The following is an 18,370-nucleotide window of genomic DNA, read 5'->3' as shown; positions in this document are numbered from 1 at the left end:
TGAAGTTCCTTTAGTTCCACTATAAAAATTACCAGTGGTTCTGGTTCTCCGTAAGTTAGCTGGGTATCCTGTCACATCACTCCCACAAGTAAATCCACATTAGGGTTTACCCCTCCTTCAACATCTTCAAGAAGGCCCTCAAAACTCACCTTTTCACTCTAGCCTACTCCCCCCCCCCCCCCCCCTTCCTCCCTGAACTCTGGTCCCCTACCTTTCGTGTCCCTACCTCTCCCTCTAGATTGTAAGCCTTTGGGGAGGGTCCTCCTCCTTGTGGCTCCTACCTGTTCATGCACCTCCATTACTGTACACCCATCCTATGGATCTGAGTGAACTCTTAAGTGACCCGGGAAATTGAATGGTGTATACCTAGCATAAGAGTCTGCTCACACTTCAATAAAAAATGCAGCCGCAACCGTATCATGATCAGACGCAATGGAAGTCTATGCTGATTACCACATGCAAAATGCAGACTCCCATGACCGGTGGTTTCAGTTCCACTGCCACTGACACCCACCTTGTGGTCTGAAGCAGTAGCATGCAAAAAAAAAAAAAAACAATGGCAATCCTGCTTTAACAAAAAAACATTCTCATTGGTTCATGGTGGACCAATGAGAATCCTCCCTGTTGCTTGGTAGGATTCCTGTTGATTTTTTTACGATCCAGCAGGGAGCTGCCTGCCTCTGCCAGGCTCCAATCGGTTTTTGGACGTGCGGCGGACCACGACGGGCAGTGTGGCAGGTAAAGTGTGAGGGTGGTGACCCGAAGGCAGCGGATGAAAAACAGCAAGTATGTGAACAATGCCAGCACATCCTGAGCGTATGCGCTTTGCGTGCCATCTCTGCATCCGCTGTGCTCACACCACATTGTGAACCAGGCCCTAGAGGCGCTTTGGGACCAGCCACGTCTGTTTGTAAACTTACTCGCATGGCAGGCAGCTGGGCTAATTTTTGTGCACCACCCTGTATTTTAAAGTGACACTGAAGCGAAAAAAAAAATGTGGTTATAATGAATTGGTTCTGTAGTATGGATAATTAATAGAACATTAGTAGCAAAGAAAATAGTCTCATATTTTTATTTTCAGTTATATAGCTTTTTTACACACTACACTCAGCATTCTAAATGATTTCACAGAGCAGAACTTTTGAACTTTCCTCTGCAGAAAAAACTAAATACAGTGACAGATACTTGAGATAATAAACTTCAGAAGACAAAGCTCTCTGTGACTTTGAAAGTCAGAGAGATCAGTGAAGCTTTTTTGCATAGATAACTGGAGTTTCTTAACTCTTCCTGTACTTGAAACAATACTAGACTCATATCTCTGCTGCTAATGTTTCATTTATTAGCTGTACTACACATACCAATCATTATATGATAAGTTTATTTTCAATTCATATTCCCTTTAATAAAGCAAACCTATCGCTCTATCCATCCGTCTGCCTATCTAGCTATCTTCAGTTACATTTGCACTTATTGATGTTGATATTTTATACTCTGTGAATGCTCTGAGTTTACTAATCCATAGAAACAAATGTGAAATCAGTTTTTATTGTTTTGCCTGCTGAGAATTATAGCTGCTATAGGTATTGCTGTTTGTGGTTGGTAGCAGCTTATTAAACTCCATTTTTTTCTGATGTTCTGTTGTTAATTCTACTATTTTCCATTTTAAATAGATACATTGACAATGAAACAGGTTCGGTGATGCAAGACATCATATCTAAAGAATCTTACCGAAGACAGTTTGCAGCAATCCAGCACTGCTTTAGGATAATAGGATTTACTAATGAGGTGAGGTTAAATGATGATTGAGTTTTGTAGCAGCAAGAAGACACCATCCTGATTCTGATTTGAAACAAGTGTTCTTCCAAAGTGACTTTTCACAGCTTTATTTTGCATTTTTCTCTCCCGTTGTAAAGGAGAAACAAAATCAAAACGAACAGGATGTGTGTAAATTGATTATAAAATGACTTTTTTTTGGGGAGGGAGGGGTTACACACAACTGACTTTGAGCTAAGGGATTAAATTGTCTGTGTCACTTCAGTCAATGAGTGACTATGCAGATCATTCATGTACCTGAAGAACCAGATATACATCCATAGCTACAGGGGCGTAGCAATAGAGGTTGCAGAGGTTGCGACCGCATCGGGGCCTTTGGGCCAGAGGGGCCCCGAAGGGCCCTCCCTCAACTGCAGTATTAGCTCTCTATTGGTCCTGTGCTCATAATAATGACTTCTATAGCTATTTGGACTAGTGGTAATCATTAACAAACTGCTCTCCATCCCCGTCTTGCACCTCTGACACAGTAGTTGCCATTGGCAGGTTTTGGTGCGCTGTATCAATTGTTACGTATAGAGTGTTTTGGGGGCCCCAATGTAAGACTTGCATCGGGGCCCACAGCTCCTTAGCTACGCCACTGCATAGCTACTTGTGTACAGCATGCTTATTGCCATAACAGGGAACCGAGCAGCATTTTTAGCACACAGGGCATCTCAGTAGCACCTTCAAAATGCATGCTAACAATGTGGCTCATTAATAAAATACCTCTTCCTTTAACATGTAAAAGTTTAGAAGAGGCTTTTATTACCCCACATCTGCGGACGGCAGGGCCTGACCAACCTCAGAAATTTCAGGCAGATAAGGACTGCTGTTATGTTGAAATAAGTCACAATTTATCTCTCCTTAAACGACTTAACTCATGATTTAGCTCTCCTTACAGTTAAGGTGAAAAATAAGTAAGCTTTGTGAATCAGCTCCAGTAGCAGATAGCAAACAAAAGCTTTCATCAGCAGGGGGTGGGTGGGGAGTTAGTAAACTGTTCTTCAAAGAGTTTAGAGAAGTCACACATGCTATCTTCACTTCTGTCACTGGATAAATAAGGGCAGTTAGAAGGGGAGGAGGAGAACATGGCAGTTTCCTTCAGAAACCAGGAAAAACTATAGGGAAAAAATGGTGCTTAGCTCCCTTTAACTTTACGAAGCCCTATAATTCAACTTGTAGACAGCTGTTTCAGGATATTTTGGCATTTAAAACAGAAGGACATCGTGCTATGCGGATTGTAGTCTGCGTCCCGTACTGTTTTTTCCCACTCAAATATTCCGTTTCATTATGAACATGTGTCTGTAAGCCACATGCAATACTGAGTTAAATTTGATTAATGAAATATGTAGAGTCTTTTTGGATGTTTTATGGGCAATTTATGTATACATTCACCCACTATGTGAATCCCTGGCTAGCGCATTGGCTGAGTATTTAGTCCCTGCAATACTTTGGGGTGTATGTGTTTCATTTGAAACACAGTATTTTATTCATGTAAGTATGATGTACTATTATATTGGAGATTTTTCATACGAGTTGGATTAAAGTTACATTTCTAACCTTTGATCTAAAGCACACCTTCATCATTCTATTGGAGACAGTTGTCCATTCAATAAGACTTTTCTTTGAATTTATGTTAATGGGAATTCCATCTCCATTTATGTGTTCTACTGCTTGCTTCAGTTGTACCAGAATAAATAAAGGTATGCTCATTTGGTTTCTTTACTTCCCCATAGTCAGTCCATCTTGTCCCACAAAAGACCTGATATACTAAGTTTGTATTCTCCCATCACTTTTACCACTTGCTTTAGTCTACCAGTCTCTCGCACGGTCATTCCAAAATCCAAATTTCATCTTCCATGTTATGCCAAATGCTGTAATTGTAAGAACTGTCTGGATTTCCTTCACTTTAGTATTTATTTTATTTAAGGTATGTAGGATATTAGCCTTTAGCACCTGATTGTGGTAGTGAGGCTGCCACCTGAACCTACCAGGCGCTAGAGATGGCCCAGCCTTGGAGAACTCATGGAGAAGCACATGATCAGTTTGATCAGTTGATAGATTTGTAAGCCTCTGATTTGCTGTGATGACTTCCTGGTTTAACACATGATCATGACCAACAAATCAGAGTGTTACAAATCTGTCAGCTGATCAAACTGATCATGTGCTTCTCCATGAGTTCTTCAAGGCTGGGCCATCCCTACCAGGCACACTGATTTTCTGCTGTGATTCCTTCCCTTAGCCTTTGGAATTCAGCTTCCACTGTAAGACAATGGTGCTAATTTTGGCCGGCCCCGGGTAACCACACTAGTTGCTATATCTTGCCACTGTTCCTTGATCCACCACCTAAGAAGCCTTCTGATGGGATCCAAAGCAACTCCACAGTCTTCAGTTTGCTTTACTTATTGTGTTCGGGGGTTCCTGTCAGGCCTTCATGGCTACCGTAGCAGCGCGGGGCCCACAAAGTCCCCACCATTCTTCATCCCAACAGGCAATTTCTAACTTGATGTTGCCTGGGTTCCACCACAAGTATTGACTTTGGAGTACAAACCCAAGAATGGATGGAGCAGAAGGTGCGAAGAACTTACCTTCTGCTCTACAGATTACTGGAATTTGGGATTATTCTGTACTCTTAATGGAGCGATCTTTACTTAGACATGTTGTCATGGTTACTTAAAAGTCATACTTGAGTTTGTGTCTGTTTTATAAAATCATAGCTGGCTGCAAACAGGATTCCTTTGAATCATCCATTTTTTTAGTGCATTAAGCGGTTGTTGTAGATGGAAAAGGCCCGTTGCCAGGTGATTATCACAGTAACTAATCTAATCAGGTATAGAGCTGTAATCTGTTTTTTTGGCTGCCTGTGTATACTAATCATCTCACCTTGTATACAAGCCATTTACCTTCACCATTAATTACAGGAGGTCCATTCGGTGTACAGGATTCTGGCTGGAATACTAAATACGGGAAACATCGAATTTACTGCAATTTCCTCTAAACATCAGACAGACAAAAGCGAGGTTCCGGATGGAGAAGCCTTAGAGAACGGTATGACGAAGCAGCCAATATCAGCGTTCAATGCGCTTGTACATCACTGATAATATGTTCAATTAGCAGTTCCATTTTCTTTACAAGAAAGCGGCATTCCCATAAAAATAATATAGGCTAAATTATAAAATGTTTATTGCTTTCTTTCTAAGTAGTGTCTTCTTAAAATGTTACTTTACTTATACTTAAGCGTTGCTAAAATGTTAATTAAATGGTGGTTTGATAAATTCAGTTTACCTAAATTGTGTATGTAAAATAGGGGTGACATGCAAAATAGGGCACAGGGAAACTGCCAACAGTAGAATATTAGTACCTTTACCAATATTCTACTATTTAAAGTGTTAATTTTCGATAGTAAAATATCGGTAAATGTTACCAATATTTTACTATAGCTAAACCTAACCTTACTGTCACACAGAACCCCCCCCCCCCCCCCGAATCCTGAGTGCCCCCCACCTGTACAAACACGTTTCCTGATGCCTAAAATGCCTGTCGACTTGCCGATATTTTCAGTGAAAGTCAATGGCAGTGCCTGATTTGTCCAGGAGCCGCATGCACTTCATTTATGTGATACCACCTAAATTACTCCTTTTAGCCCTGTTTTTAAGATACTGACATGTCTTTACAAAAAGACTTCACTTATCACTGTTGTTGATCGAATTCGTCATTGCAAATTCGGAACACCTAAATACTGCCAAGCACTCCACCTCAGCACCATTTCAGCACCGAACAAGCAGAAAGGGTTGAGGGAGTTCACTTACTTGTGCTTAAATAGGAACTCTAGCCTAAACAAACCTACTGTCATTAAGTTACATTAGTTATGTTCATTAAAATAGATAGGTAATATAATCTCTTACCCACCCTGTTTCAAAAGAACAGGCAAATGTTTGATTTCATGAGGATAGCCATCTTTTTGGTTGAAAGTAGGTGACAGGGAGCATGAGACACAGTTCCAACTGTCCTGTGTCCTGAGCATCTCTCCCAGTTGTTAGGCAACGTGTATAACAACATAGGAAATCCCATCATGCTCTGCACAGTATCAGGGAAAAAAAGCCCAGGCTTTTTTTCTTTGATGGGTGGAGCGCAGCTAAAAATGATGCTTTGGTAAGAAAAACAAAGTTCTGATGCTGTGAAACTGTTAAAGAAACACCAGGCCTTTTCAGTTCTGCTGAGAAGATTTTTAGTCCAGAGGTTCACTTTAACGGCAGGTTTTGTATGACTCCGATACTTCCTCCTTTCAAAGTCGGAAGGGGGAAGTATACCTCGTGTGGCAGATAAGTGAACGACTTTTGTATATTAGTGGATTCCTTGAACGCAATCTTGCATAACCTGTGAAAATTGCCTAGAAATTATACCAGGAAATTACAATTACCCACAAAATTGTATTAACGATCTGAATCGTAATTGTGAAAATTATGAAAATATTCACAAAAGCAAAATTACCAATTGCTGCCAACACAAATCAGAATGGAAAGCCCTTATAACTGATTTGGCGCAGTACTGGACCTTCTGGAGATCTAACAGATGTTATACTCCTTCCACATGCTACCCGAGTAATTTTGTGTTTTGCACAAAAATTTGTCCCGACAACTATCGACTTTACGAAAATTATGTGTACGCTCATAGTGATTACAGTTTTTCCATTGCGTAATTGTGTAAAAATTTAGCGAAATCGTAATGAGTACATTATGGTTATCACTATAGCCTTGGTGTAGAGAAAAATGACATAAAATGATCATTTATGCGATCTCACGCTTGTGCTGTCCTTTTGTTTGAAGCTGCCGCCCTTCTCAGTATTGGTGCTGAAGAGTTCCAGGAGGCTCTGACATCACACTGTGTTGTCACCAGAGGGGAGACCATCATACGCACAAACACAGTGGATAAAGCTGCCGATGTCAGAGATGCCATGTCCAAAGCTTTGTATGGAAGGCTCTTCAGCTGGATAGTCAATCGAATCAACACCCTCCTCCAGCCTGACAAAAATATATGGCAAGTAAAGCTTTCATTTTGTTAAAGGGAACCTGAAGCCAGAGGGATACGGAGGCTGCCATATTTATTTCATTTTAAGCAATACCAGTTGCCTGGCATCCTGCTGATCCACTGCCTCTAATACTTTTAGCCATAGACCCTGAACAAGCACGCAGATCAGGTTTTTCTGACAATATTGTCAGACCTGACAAGATTAGCTGCATGCTTGTTTCTGGTGTGATTTAGACACTTCAGCAGCCAAATAGACCAGCAGTTCTGCCTGGCAACCAGTATTGTTTAACCACTTCACTTAAAAGCGGTTTTTACCCTAAAGGACAAGAGCGATTTTCACCTTTCAGTGCTCATCCCTTTCATTTGCCAATAGCTTAATCACTACTAATCACAATGAAATGATCTATATCTTGTTTTTTTCACCACCAATTAGGCTTTTTGGGGTTGATATTTGTTTTCAGTAATTACTTTATTTTCTATGTATTTTCAAGGGAAAAACAAGGAAAAAATGAAAAAATACACTTTCTCAAATCTCATTCCTTATAATTTTAATATAAACACTGCTACTGTGCATAAAACCCACACATTGTATCTGCCTATTTTTCCTGGTTATTACAACATTTTCATTATGTCCCTAGTACAAAGTATAGTGACAATATATTATTTGGAAATAAAGGTGTATTTTTTCTATGGTGTTTTTTTTCCTCACTAATCTCACGTGAATGCGCACGGAAATACATGTTCACGTAGGGGAGCGCGCACAGCGGCAGCAGCACTGTTTGACTAATAAAAACATCCTGGAGCCATTAAAGGGATACTGTAGGGGGGTCGGGGGAAAATGAGTTGAACTTACCCAGGGCTTCTAATGGTCCCCCACAGACATCCTGTGCCCGCGCAGCCACTCACCGATGCTCTGGCCCCGCCTCCAGTTCACTTCTGGAATTTCTGACTTTAAAGTCAGAAAACCACTGCGCTTGCGTTGTCGTGTCCTCGATCCCGCTGATGTCACCAGAAGCGTACTGCGCAGGCACAGACCATACTGGGCTTCTGCTATACACTCCTGGTGACATCGGCGGGAGCGAGGACACGGCAATGCAGGCGCAGTGGTTTTCTAACTTTAAAGTCAGAAATTCCAGAAGTGAACTGGAGGCGGGGCCGGAGCATCGGTAAGTGGCTGCGCCAACACAGGATGTCTGCGGGGGACCATTAGAAGCCCCGGGTAAGTTCAGCTCATTTTTCCCCGACCCCCCTACAGTATCCCTTTAAGAGGCTCTAGCAGGACGTTTGTATAAGTCTGGTTGTCATTAAGTGGTGAAAGGGACTAAATATGTTGACCTCCATATCCCTGAAATTGCTGTATCAATAGTGATAGCCGAAATGCCAAAATTATCATGAATCTTAAGGGGCCCATACACCTAACGATTTTCCCGCCGATATACAGCCGCTTTGATCACAATGATCGAAGCGGCTGTGAAATCACCGCGCACACCACTGACAGGACGATCGATTTCCGTCCGAAATCGATCGTTCCCGTCGACCCATCCGCGTGGAAGATTTTTCTCGGTCGCCGGCGGGTCGGGAGTGCGTCGTTAGCGGCGTTTGAATGCCCGACGACCGGCGCAATACAGCGGCAATACATTACCTGCTCCAGCCGGCGCGAGTCCCCTGATCTTCTTCTCCGCTTCGGGTTTCGGGCTCCAGAGCTACATAGAACTTCCTGTCCCGGCAGGAATTTTAAACAGTAGAGCGCCCTCTACTGTTTAAACTTCCCCTGGACAGGAAGTTCAGTAGCCGGAGCGTGGCGGGGCTGGAGCGGAGAAGAAGACAGCGGACCAGGGGACTCGCACCGGCCAGAACAGGTAATGTATGCAGGGGGGGGGGCGGTCCAGCAGTGGCAGCTCTACAGATTATGATCGGTTTCAGGCTGAAATCGATTCACAATCTGTTTGCAGTAAAGGCAGCTATACGACCCCTCTCTGATCAGATTCGATCAGAGAGGGATCTATCTGTTGGTCGAATCTGATGGCAAATCGACCAGTGTATGGCCACCTTTAAAGGGGAAAAAACCCAGAATGCTAAGTGGTTAATATCAATATCTGCATCTTCACACTGACAATCATTAGCTACTGTGGAATAATGCACACATTGAAACACAGACAGGAGTTCCAGAAAAATGAATTGCAGAAGAACGCACACAAGTGTGGTCCCTGCCTACAGGTCCACTTTAAGAACGCAAAAATGTAGCTGGCCGATGAAGTAAGCCAGATTTACTGTATATGGTGCTGCAGTCTGAAACATATGAGAGCAGTCCTATAGCAATCCACAGTGTGAAAAACATATCTGCCCCCACACAGTAAATATTAATATAATAAGCTGCTTTGCCTTAATATCCTCTTTGTTCCAGTCTGCAGCCGCCTTATCCTTCCTCTATCTGCTCTCTGGGCTGTTGCAACTGATTGAATAAATAAACAAAAAGACAACGTGGCAGCTTGTTTGAGCAAATGTTCTTATTATCTGCAAGCCTCTTCCCTTGTATTGTTTTGCTGCACCCAATTACATGCATATTCTATTGTTAGCTTTTGATTGCTTTGCATGGTTAGTGGGGAAATATACAGTAAATACTTTGCAGTGGACCTTGTGCATACTTCAAAAGTCTAAACAAGTGCAGCATGAAAGCGCAAAGATTATTATCCTAATTAAAGGAGCAAATCATAAAGTTTTATTATCCTACACATTCAATAATTATTATTATTAGTGATTTATAAAGTGCCAGTGTCTTCTTTGGCACTGTACAATAGATAACTTGGCAGATGAGCTTTTTGTCCCTAGGGCTTTACGATGGACAAGGGGACATGATCTGTAGATAATGATCTGTGTATGGAGGGAAAAAGTTTTTTTTTGCCATTTATTTAGAAAGGGGTCCTTCACAGTGAGAGTAGCAAGGTAATTCCCAGGAGAGTGGATACAGAGATTTATTTGACTTCCATCTGAAGTCAGCAAAGAGTTTTTTTTTTCCATTTAAAGGACAACCGAGGCAAAAATAAACTAAAGAAATAATCGATTGTATCTATCTTCCTTCTCCTAAAAATTACTTTTTAAGATATTCCACAGTTTTATTTTATGTTTAAGTTTACTTTTTAAGTCTTAACCGTTTTATTGTTTTTGCTCAATGACACATTCATTGAAGTATGCCAGATCTAAAATCTATTGCACTATTGACCCTTTTTTTATCTCTTTCCTGCTCTCAAAAGCCATTTTCTGCTAGGAAAGTGTTTTATAGTTGGAATTTCTTATCAGTGAGGGTCACACTGTAGTCACTTCTTGTCTGAGTCAGCCACTTACATACTTGATATTTAACTCTTTCAGGCAGAGAAAGAAAAAAAGGAACACAGCATAGTTATTTGTGTGCTAGGCACTGCTCATACACCCATGTCTCTCATCATGTCACATGTCACCTTGGGTATCCTTTAAGGCTAATTGGCCCAGGCCTTGTAAGGTTTTTCGCCTTTCCCTTGATTAACTGGTATAGGTGCGGGTTCAGGATGGTGTTTTTTGTTTGGTTGTTTTTTTTTTCCTGGTTGAAATTGGACGCAGTGGCATAGCAATAGGGGTTGCAGTGGTAGCAGCTGCATCGGGGCCCTTAGGTCAGAGGGGCCCCAAGGGGCTCTCCCTCAAGCACAATATTAGCTCTCTATTGGCCTTTTGTTGGTAATAATCACTTCTATTGATGCTTGGAATAGCAGTAATCATTAACAAACTGTTCCTCCTCCCCTATTGCACCTCTGACACTGTGGAAATCCTTGGCAGGTTTTGGTGCACCGTATAACTTGTTATGTATAGAGTGCTTGGGGGGGCCCCATGTAAAACATGCAGCGGGGCCCATAGCTCCTTAGCTACGCCACTGCTTGGACGGATGTCTTTTTTCAACCAAACTAACTATGTAACTATAGTACATGGTATGAGGCTTCTTTCACATTACATGAGGCTTGCAGGAGCCGATTTCCTGTAAGCGTTATGATCCATGGCGTGGACGTCGGGATGTTGCGGTGCGATTAGCGGCGGTAGTTACAATTCACCCGACGGAAAAAGACCGGCTCCAGACGATTAAAAGTTCCCGGGTGCGTCGAACCGCAACGCACCAAAACGCAGTGAAAAGTACAATGAAAGTCTATGGACTTTCTTTTTACCTTTGTTAATGCAAAGTATTGACTTTCCGGCAAAACGCAGGAAATTAACTATGGTGTGAAATAGCCCTTAAATACAGGCATATGAAAAATGAGGAGATACAGAAAATACATAACTGAACAGGTCCGTCCATAATGGTGAAAGATTTGTACACACATTAAACATGAGTAGTAAAGTACATTAGGAGAGCCAGCCCTGCCCTTTCAAAACAACTAAAAATCTAAAGTGGCACATGCACGGGTGGGGAAATTTAAATACTTTGCAGTGCATACTTCATTCTGTGAGGTCTCTGTCCCATGACCTTATTTAGTGGTCTGCCACAAACCAGCAAATTTTGTTTCTATGCCACTGGATGCTACCCAGCATTCCTACTTTGTCTGCATAGCAGAATACACACATAAGTGAACAGCATGACTATACAGCGTTCAGGCCCTGCGCTCAACCATGTGTGAAGGATCTGTAAGGGCTTGTACACACTAGCCAACATTCACTCCTGAATGATGATGTGACGTGCTGTTCCTACATAGATCCTGGAATGCGTTGTACATGACTGATTGATATACAGTTTGGACGGAATGTGGCTGCTTTGCTGCTGGTCCAGTGGAAGGGACACGGTTGGTTATATGAAGGGAATGTGGCAGGGTGTTAGTATTCCGGCTCCTCTATCTGCTTAGTTTTGGGGGACAACAAAGCAGACACCAGAGCCATGGTACATGTGTGTACATTGATATGGCATTCTCATTTGACATATCATTTTCTGGGAAATCAGTTGGATTGATCACCCGGAAGAGTGTCTTCAGATTCCCACATTTCAGCTCGGCTAAACGCACTTGGTGGGAAACTCATATTTCAAACTCAGGAAACAGAGTAAACAAAGCAGAATATGATGTATCAGTGTCGCGATCTATCAAAGGAGAAAATAAACAGTGATTGTGAATGAGATTTAACTAATTACTGTTTGTCTTATGCGCCTTAGAATTGGGCCAATTAGAATCAATGGGAAGTTGATGGAAACAATGTGATTGGCCCAGTTCTAAGCTGCATAGAATTTACACGTAAGTAGGAATTATTTGCATTTCCTTGCCTGTTTCTAATAATAAACAAGGAGAGGAAATATTTAAAAATGTATTTAATTAATTGACTTATTTTCAGCGGGGGTGGGATACTTTAACCACTTAAAGACAAGCAGGCATATTAAAATGTCCTGCTGGAGCCTCTTAACGGCTCCAGGACTTTTTTTATAAGTTAAGCAGCGCTGCTGCCGCTGTGCGCATGAGAAAGGTAAAACAAAAAACACAACATGGACAAAATACACCTATATATTGTCACCATAATTTGTACTAGGGACATAATTCAAATCTTGTAATAACCAGGAGAAATAGGCAGATAAAATATGTAGGTTTTATGTACAGTAGCATTGTTTTTATTAAAGAAAACATGTAGTGAAAAAAGTTCCTCTGTGGAGTACTCACCTCAGTAGGGAAAAGCCTCTGGACTATATTGAGGCTGCCGCCGTCCTCCTGTGTCCCACGGCGGTCTCGCTGCAGCCCACAGAACGCACAGGCGACAATTTGTCGGCCTGTGCAATATTTACCTTTTCTGGCTCCAGCGGGGGCGCTGTTGCGGCGCTTCCCACAGATATAGGGGAAAATAGACGATCTCCGTCGGGTCTGATCTACTGCGCAGGCGCAGAAGACTTGCGCCTGCGCAGCAGAGCGGCCCGACGGAGATCGTCTATTTCGCCTATCTCTGTGCAGGGAGCGGATACTGCACCTGCACTGGAGCCAAGGAGTTAAATATTTACATCGCCGCCACTCTGGGAGGATTTTCGCCGTCGCCGTGGGACTGAGGAGGACGGGGAAGCCTCAGTAGGAACGGGGGCTTCCCCCACCCGAGGTGAGTACCCCCCGGGGGAGGTTTTTTCATTACAGTTTTTCTTTAAAACTATAGGGGATGAAATTGTAGAAATAGTGTATTTTTTTTCATTTGTTTCCTTGTTTTTCCCTTTAAAATGCATAGAAAATAAAGTAATTACTGAAAACAAATATTAACCTCAAAAAGCCTAATTGTTGGTGAAAAAAAACAAGATATAGATCATGTAGTTGTGATCAGTAGTGATTAAGCTATTGGCAAATGAAAGGGATGAGCACTGAAAGGTGAAAATCGCTCTTGTCCATTAGGGTAAAAAAAACCTTTAGGGTGAAGTGGTTAAAGCAGAACTGTAGTGTAAATAACATAATAAATAAAATTGCTTTTTTAACAACATTCATTTATAAATGATTTAGCCAGTGTTTGCCCATTTGCCCAAAACATCCTGATTTACATTCTGAAACTTATCTTAAGTAGCAACATTTTTAGTCCTGTCAGGTGCAACTCTGTGAAATGTTTGTTTCTGAGAGTAATGAGAGGTAATACAAATAATGCCTGGTCTCCCACAATGCTCTGGGAGGAGAATTCCACATAGTTAAACTGCCTAGGCTAAGTATCACTGGGAGAGCGGAGCTACATACCATTATACAGCAATATACAGTATAGCTATAGGAAGTTGCTGTGGACTGATGAAACTAAAATTGAGTTATTCGGGCTTAACAAGGGGTGTTATGCACAGAGGAAAAACAACACAGCATTCCAAGAAAAACACCTGCGATCTACAGTAAAATATTGTGGTGGTTCCATCATGCTTTGGGGCTGTGTGGCCAGTGCAGGGCCTGGGAATCTTGTCAAAGTTGAGGGAGGAATGGATTCCACTCAGTATCAGCAGATTCTGGAGACCAATGTCCATGAATCAGTGACAAAGCTGAAGCTGTGGCTGGGCTGGATTTTTCAACAAGACGACACTAAACACTGCTCAAAATCCACTAAGGCATTCATGCAGAGGAGCAAGTACAACATTCTGGAATGGCCATCTCAGTCCCCAGACCTGAATATAATTGAAAATCTGTGGTGTGAGTTAAAGAGAGCTGTCAAACGCTCAGAAGCCATCAAACCTGAATGAACTAGAGATACCTTCAACTAGAGTGACCAGATTTTTGTGGGTCCAACCTGGGACGGGGAGGGGGGCGTGGGGCAGGGGGGGGGGGGGAGGCGCACGCAGCGGCGAAAAGCAGGGAGGATTGAGGAGCGTGCAGCGACGAAGACTGGGGGGAGGGGGCGCCGTGACGAAAAATGGGCGTGGTCATGACATTGTATGGGCGGAGCTAACGTAATGATGTAACAGCGAGGCATAAGAAAGCAGTGTTTACGCCATGATGTGGACAAACGAGACTTTGCATCATGGGTGTGCAGAAACTGTGTGATGCTAATAGTATACCGTAACCACAAAGCAGCAAACATAGCCATCTATGACCTTTAAATAATAAATGCAGTAACAGTTACCCCGGACACCAGAAAATAAACGTAATGCGGGGTAAACATGTCAGTATAAAATAAATGCAATGCGGGCAAACATGTCAGTACAAAATAAACGCAATGCGGGCAACATGTCAGTACAAAATAAACGCAATGCGGGCAACATGTCAGTACAAAATAAACGCAATGCGGGCAAACATGTCAGTACAAAATAAATGCAATGCGGGCAAACATTTCATCAGAAAAGAAACGCAATGCGGGCAAACATTTCACCAGAAAAGAAACGCAATGCGGGCAAACATTTCATCAGAAAAGAAACGCAATGCGGGCAAACATTTCACCAGAAAAGAAACGCAATGCGGGCAAACATTTCACCAGAAAAGAAACGCACTGCGGGCAAACATTTCACCAGAAAAGAAACGTAATGTGGGCAAACATTTCACCAGACAAGAAACGCAATGCGGGCAAACATTTCACCAGAAAAGAAACGCAATGCGGGCAAACATTTCACCAGAAAAGAAAACGCAATGCGGGCAAACATTTCACCAGAAAAGAAACGCAATGCGGGCAAACATTTCATCAGAAAAGAAACGCAATGCAGGCAAACATTTCACCAGAAAAGAAACGCAATGCGGGCAAACATTTCACCAGAAAAGAAATGCAATGCGGGCAAACATTTCACCAGAAAAGAAACGCAATGCGGGCAAACATTTCACCAGAAAAGAAACGCAATGCGGGCAAACATTTCCTCAGAAAAGAAACGCAATGCGGGCAAACATTTCATCAGAAAAGAAACGCAATGCGGGCAAACATTTCATCAGACAAGAAACGCAATGCGGGCAAACATTTCACCAGACAAGAAACGCAATGCGGGCAAACATTTCACCAGAAAAGAAACGCAATGCGGGCAAACATTTCATCAGAAAAGAAACGCAATGCGGGCAAACATTTCACCAGAAAAGAAACGCACTGCGGGCAAACATTTCACCAGAAAAGAAATGTAATGTGGGCAAACTTTTCACCAGACAAGAAACGCACTGCGGGCAAACATTTCACCAGAAAAGAAACGTAATGCGGGCAAAGTTCACCTGGAAAAAAAGCATTTACTCACCTGGCAGAAGTCTCCGGCCTCTGGCGCGCTCCTCCTGGGACCGCCTTCCCCCTGCATATCTCCCGCGCTGACAGGGCTACGGCAAGATGGCGCGCGAAGCCCTGTACTGGAGACACAAATAGTCTCCAGTACAGGGCTTCGGCAGCCATCTTGCCATAGCCCTGCTCTGCCTGCCGGTGTCGGAACAGACACCGGAAGAGGAGGCTGGAGCGGGGCTGCAGGCAATGAACTGGCACGGCGTCTATAGACGCCGCTGCCAGTTCATGAGGAGAGAGTGGCCAGAGTCCCGAGGCCGGGACGTCCCGCTGCTGAAAGCGGGACGTTTCCCGGGACCTCATTAAGCCTGGGACAGCGGACCCCGAATCCGGGACGCGTCCCGGGCAATCCAGGACGTCTGGTCACTCTACTTCAACCAGAATCCAGACTCTCATTGGAACCTACAGGAAGTGTTTAGAGCCTGTATTTTCTGCCCAAATTTATGAACCTGCCTAATTTTGTTTAAACAATTATTGCACACTTTCTGTAAACCCAATAAACTTAATTTCACTTCTCAAATATCACTGTGTGTGTCTCCTATATGATATATTTAACTGACATTTTTTGAAAATGAAACTAACAAGGTTGCCCAAACTTTCGCATCCCACTGTATTTTGAGAGCTTAACCTTAACCTCCCCCTTATTTCTGTCTAATCACAAGTTGATTGTGATTGTAATTTGACCTCTCCCCTGTGTCACATTACTGCCATGGCATAGATGGCAGATAAGCTCATTTGAAAGTACAGGATTTTAGGATTTGTTTCAGCTGTAACAAAGAAATGTTTTTTGTTTAACGGTCATTATGCTGTTGTGTATCTTTTAGAGCAGAGTGGACACTCTCAGTTCAAGTCCACTTTAACTAATCACAAAGTGCTACTTGAACTGTCTTGTGTTATAGACTCAAATGCATCAGAATGTGTAAGGTATAACTACCTGGCCAAATATGGCCACTTATTTTTAAGTACTCGTTAATTATGTTCTATAGTGTAACTCTAATTATACTGAATAAAACTGAAAATAATATGTAAATCCTGGTTTAAGATATTAGTGTAAGCCTGTGAGTGGCAGGACGCTGTGCGGCAGAAGGTAACGTTCTCTTTCCGTTTCCCCCTAGCAATGCGGAGCACGGGATGAATGTGGGCATCCTGGATATTTTTGGATTTGAGAACTTCAAACGGAACTCATTTGAGCAGCTTTGTATTAACATTGCCAACGAACAGATCCAGTTTTATTTTAATCAGCATATATTTGCTCTGGAACAGGTAAGAGTCCTTTCCAAATTCACTTTTTATGTTACAACTTACAAACCTTGCAAGTGGAATATGCAACGAGATGTGCAAAGAAATGTTCTTTTCCTTTATTAAGGAGCTGTGATCTCTAAGCTTATATTTCAAAAACATGTAAAACTCATTAATTAAAATATCTAAGACAAAGTGCAGCTTCCTGATAAATTGCAGCTAGTCTTTCATGACCATTTTCGGGAAAACCTGCCAAAAATTGTAACTCAATGGTTCTTGCTACAAGAGTGCACTAAACCGAAGTGCTTTATGCACAAGCAGGCTTGGATTTACTTGACAGGAGCCTATAGGAACAGATGTTCTGGCACCTTACAATTCGCCCTCCAAGAACCTACAACCCCCCCCCCCCCCCCCCCCCGCCGAACCACGCCACAAATGTTCTGGCTGGTTCCGCTGTCACTTCTCCCTTACTACCCCAGCTCGGAGTACACAGCCACAGGTGTCCCTTAATACTGAGTGTACCTCTGGCTATCTAATACTAAGTAGCTAGAGGTGCCCCCAGGAATTGGGTAGCTAGAGGTACCCCCGATTGAAGGGAAATTTCATCAGTGGAAGGCCGAGAACTGGGTGAATAACCTTTCATTTATGCTCCACTTGGGACCCTGCATAAGGAAGCAGGGAGGCACTCGAAGAGAGGAGTAAGCTGCCTTTTCATCATCAGGCGCCTGTAGGCATGAGCCTGCAGTGCCTTATGGTAAATCCAGCCATGTGCACAAGCACTGCTGTACTTGCACAGGCACAGTATGGCCGTTCGTACATGGCCACATAACATGGGAGTACATGGGAGGCATTTGGTGGATCCAGAGATCTCCCCCTTCTTAAGTAGATATCTCTTTTTTATTTACTGCTTTGGGTGGATCTTTTGTGCCTTTACTTAGCCTTGAAGTCTCAGGCTCCCATTCAGGGCCGCCATCAGAAATTTTGGGGCCCCTCACACATCATCAGGCCTTAGCCCCCTCCCTGGGCCCACCACTGGTTGCTGTGCCTGCCCACTAGCCACCCCACCCTGTGTCCATGTGCGAAGTGCGCTGCGGCAAAAAATGTACATGGTTCCGACACTGAGGAAAGCGGCATGCACAGCGTGATGCGGCAAAAAGTGGGCATGACCATGGCATGTTGTGGGTGGAGCTAAATACTAGCAAAATACAGGTAGTCCCCGGTTAACAAATGAGATAGGGACTTGTAGGTCCGTTCTTATCCTTTATCCGTTCTCTTTTGTCCCCCTCTTTTCTTCCTGTGCCTCTTTTGTGCCCCTCTGTCTCACCTCAGTTTGTGTCTCTTTTGTGCCCCTCTGTGTGACCTCATGTTCCCATCTCATCTCTTTTCTCCCTGTGCCTCTTTTGTCTGCCTTTGTTCCCCCTGTGCCTCTTTTATCCCCCTGTGTTATCTCTTGTCCCCTTCTGTCTCAGCTCGTCCCCTGCCCTAGCCAGGTATAGGTGCCCCCAGTATAGGTAGCCAAGTATAGGTTCCCTTAGTATAAGTAGCCAGCTATAGGTGGTGCCCTAGTATAGGTAGCCTGGTATAGCTGGTGCCCCAGTATAGGCTAGCAAGA

General features: G+C 43.1%; 1 protein-coding gene across 9 annotated transcripts in view; it reads left to right on the top strand.

Moving 5' to 3' along the window:
- The window catches only part of MYO3B (myosin IIIB), a 394,939-nt gene that overhangs the window by 268,679 nt on the left and 107,890 nt on the right, over nt 1-18,370 (top strand). For all 9 annotated transcript variants that reach the window (XM_068245545.1, XM_068245547.1, XM_068245546.1 and 6 more), the window contains 4 exons: nt 1,671-1,785; nt 4,734-4,860; nt 6,639-6,849; nt 16,635-16,782. In XM_068245545.1, the coding sequence (XP_068101646.1) occupies nt 1,671-1,785; nt 4,734-4,860; nt 6,639-6,849; nt 16,635-16,782 (601 nt within the window). The remainder of the gene's footprint in view (nt 1-1,670; nt 1,786-4,733; nt 4,861-6,638; nt 6,850-16,634; nt 16,783-18,370) is intronic.

The sequence above is a fragment of the Hyperolius riggenbachi genome, chromosome 7, assembly GCF_040937935.1.
Source record: "Hyperolius riggenbachi isolate aHypRig1 chromosome 7, aHypRig1.pri, whole genome shotgun sequence".
Lineage (NCBI taxonomy): Eukaryota > Metazoa > Chordata > Amphibia > Anura > Hyperoliidae > Hyperolius > Hyperolius riggenbachi.
Note: the sequence above shows the minus strand (reverse complement) of the source record. Positions and strands in the feature narration are given on the sequence as shown.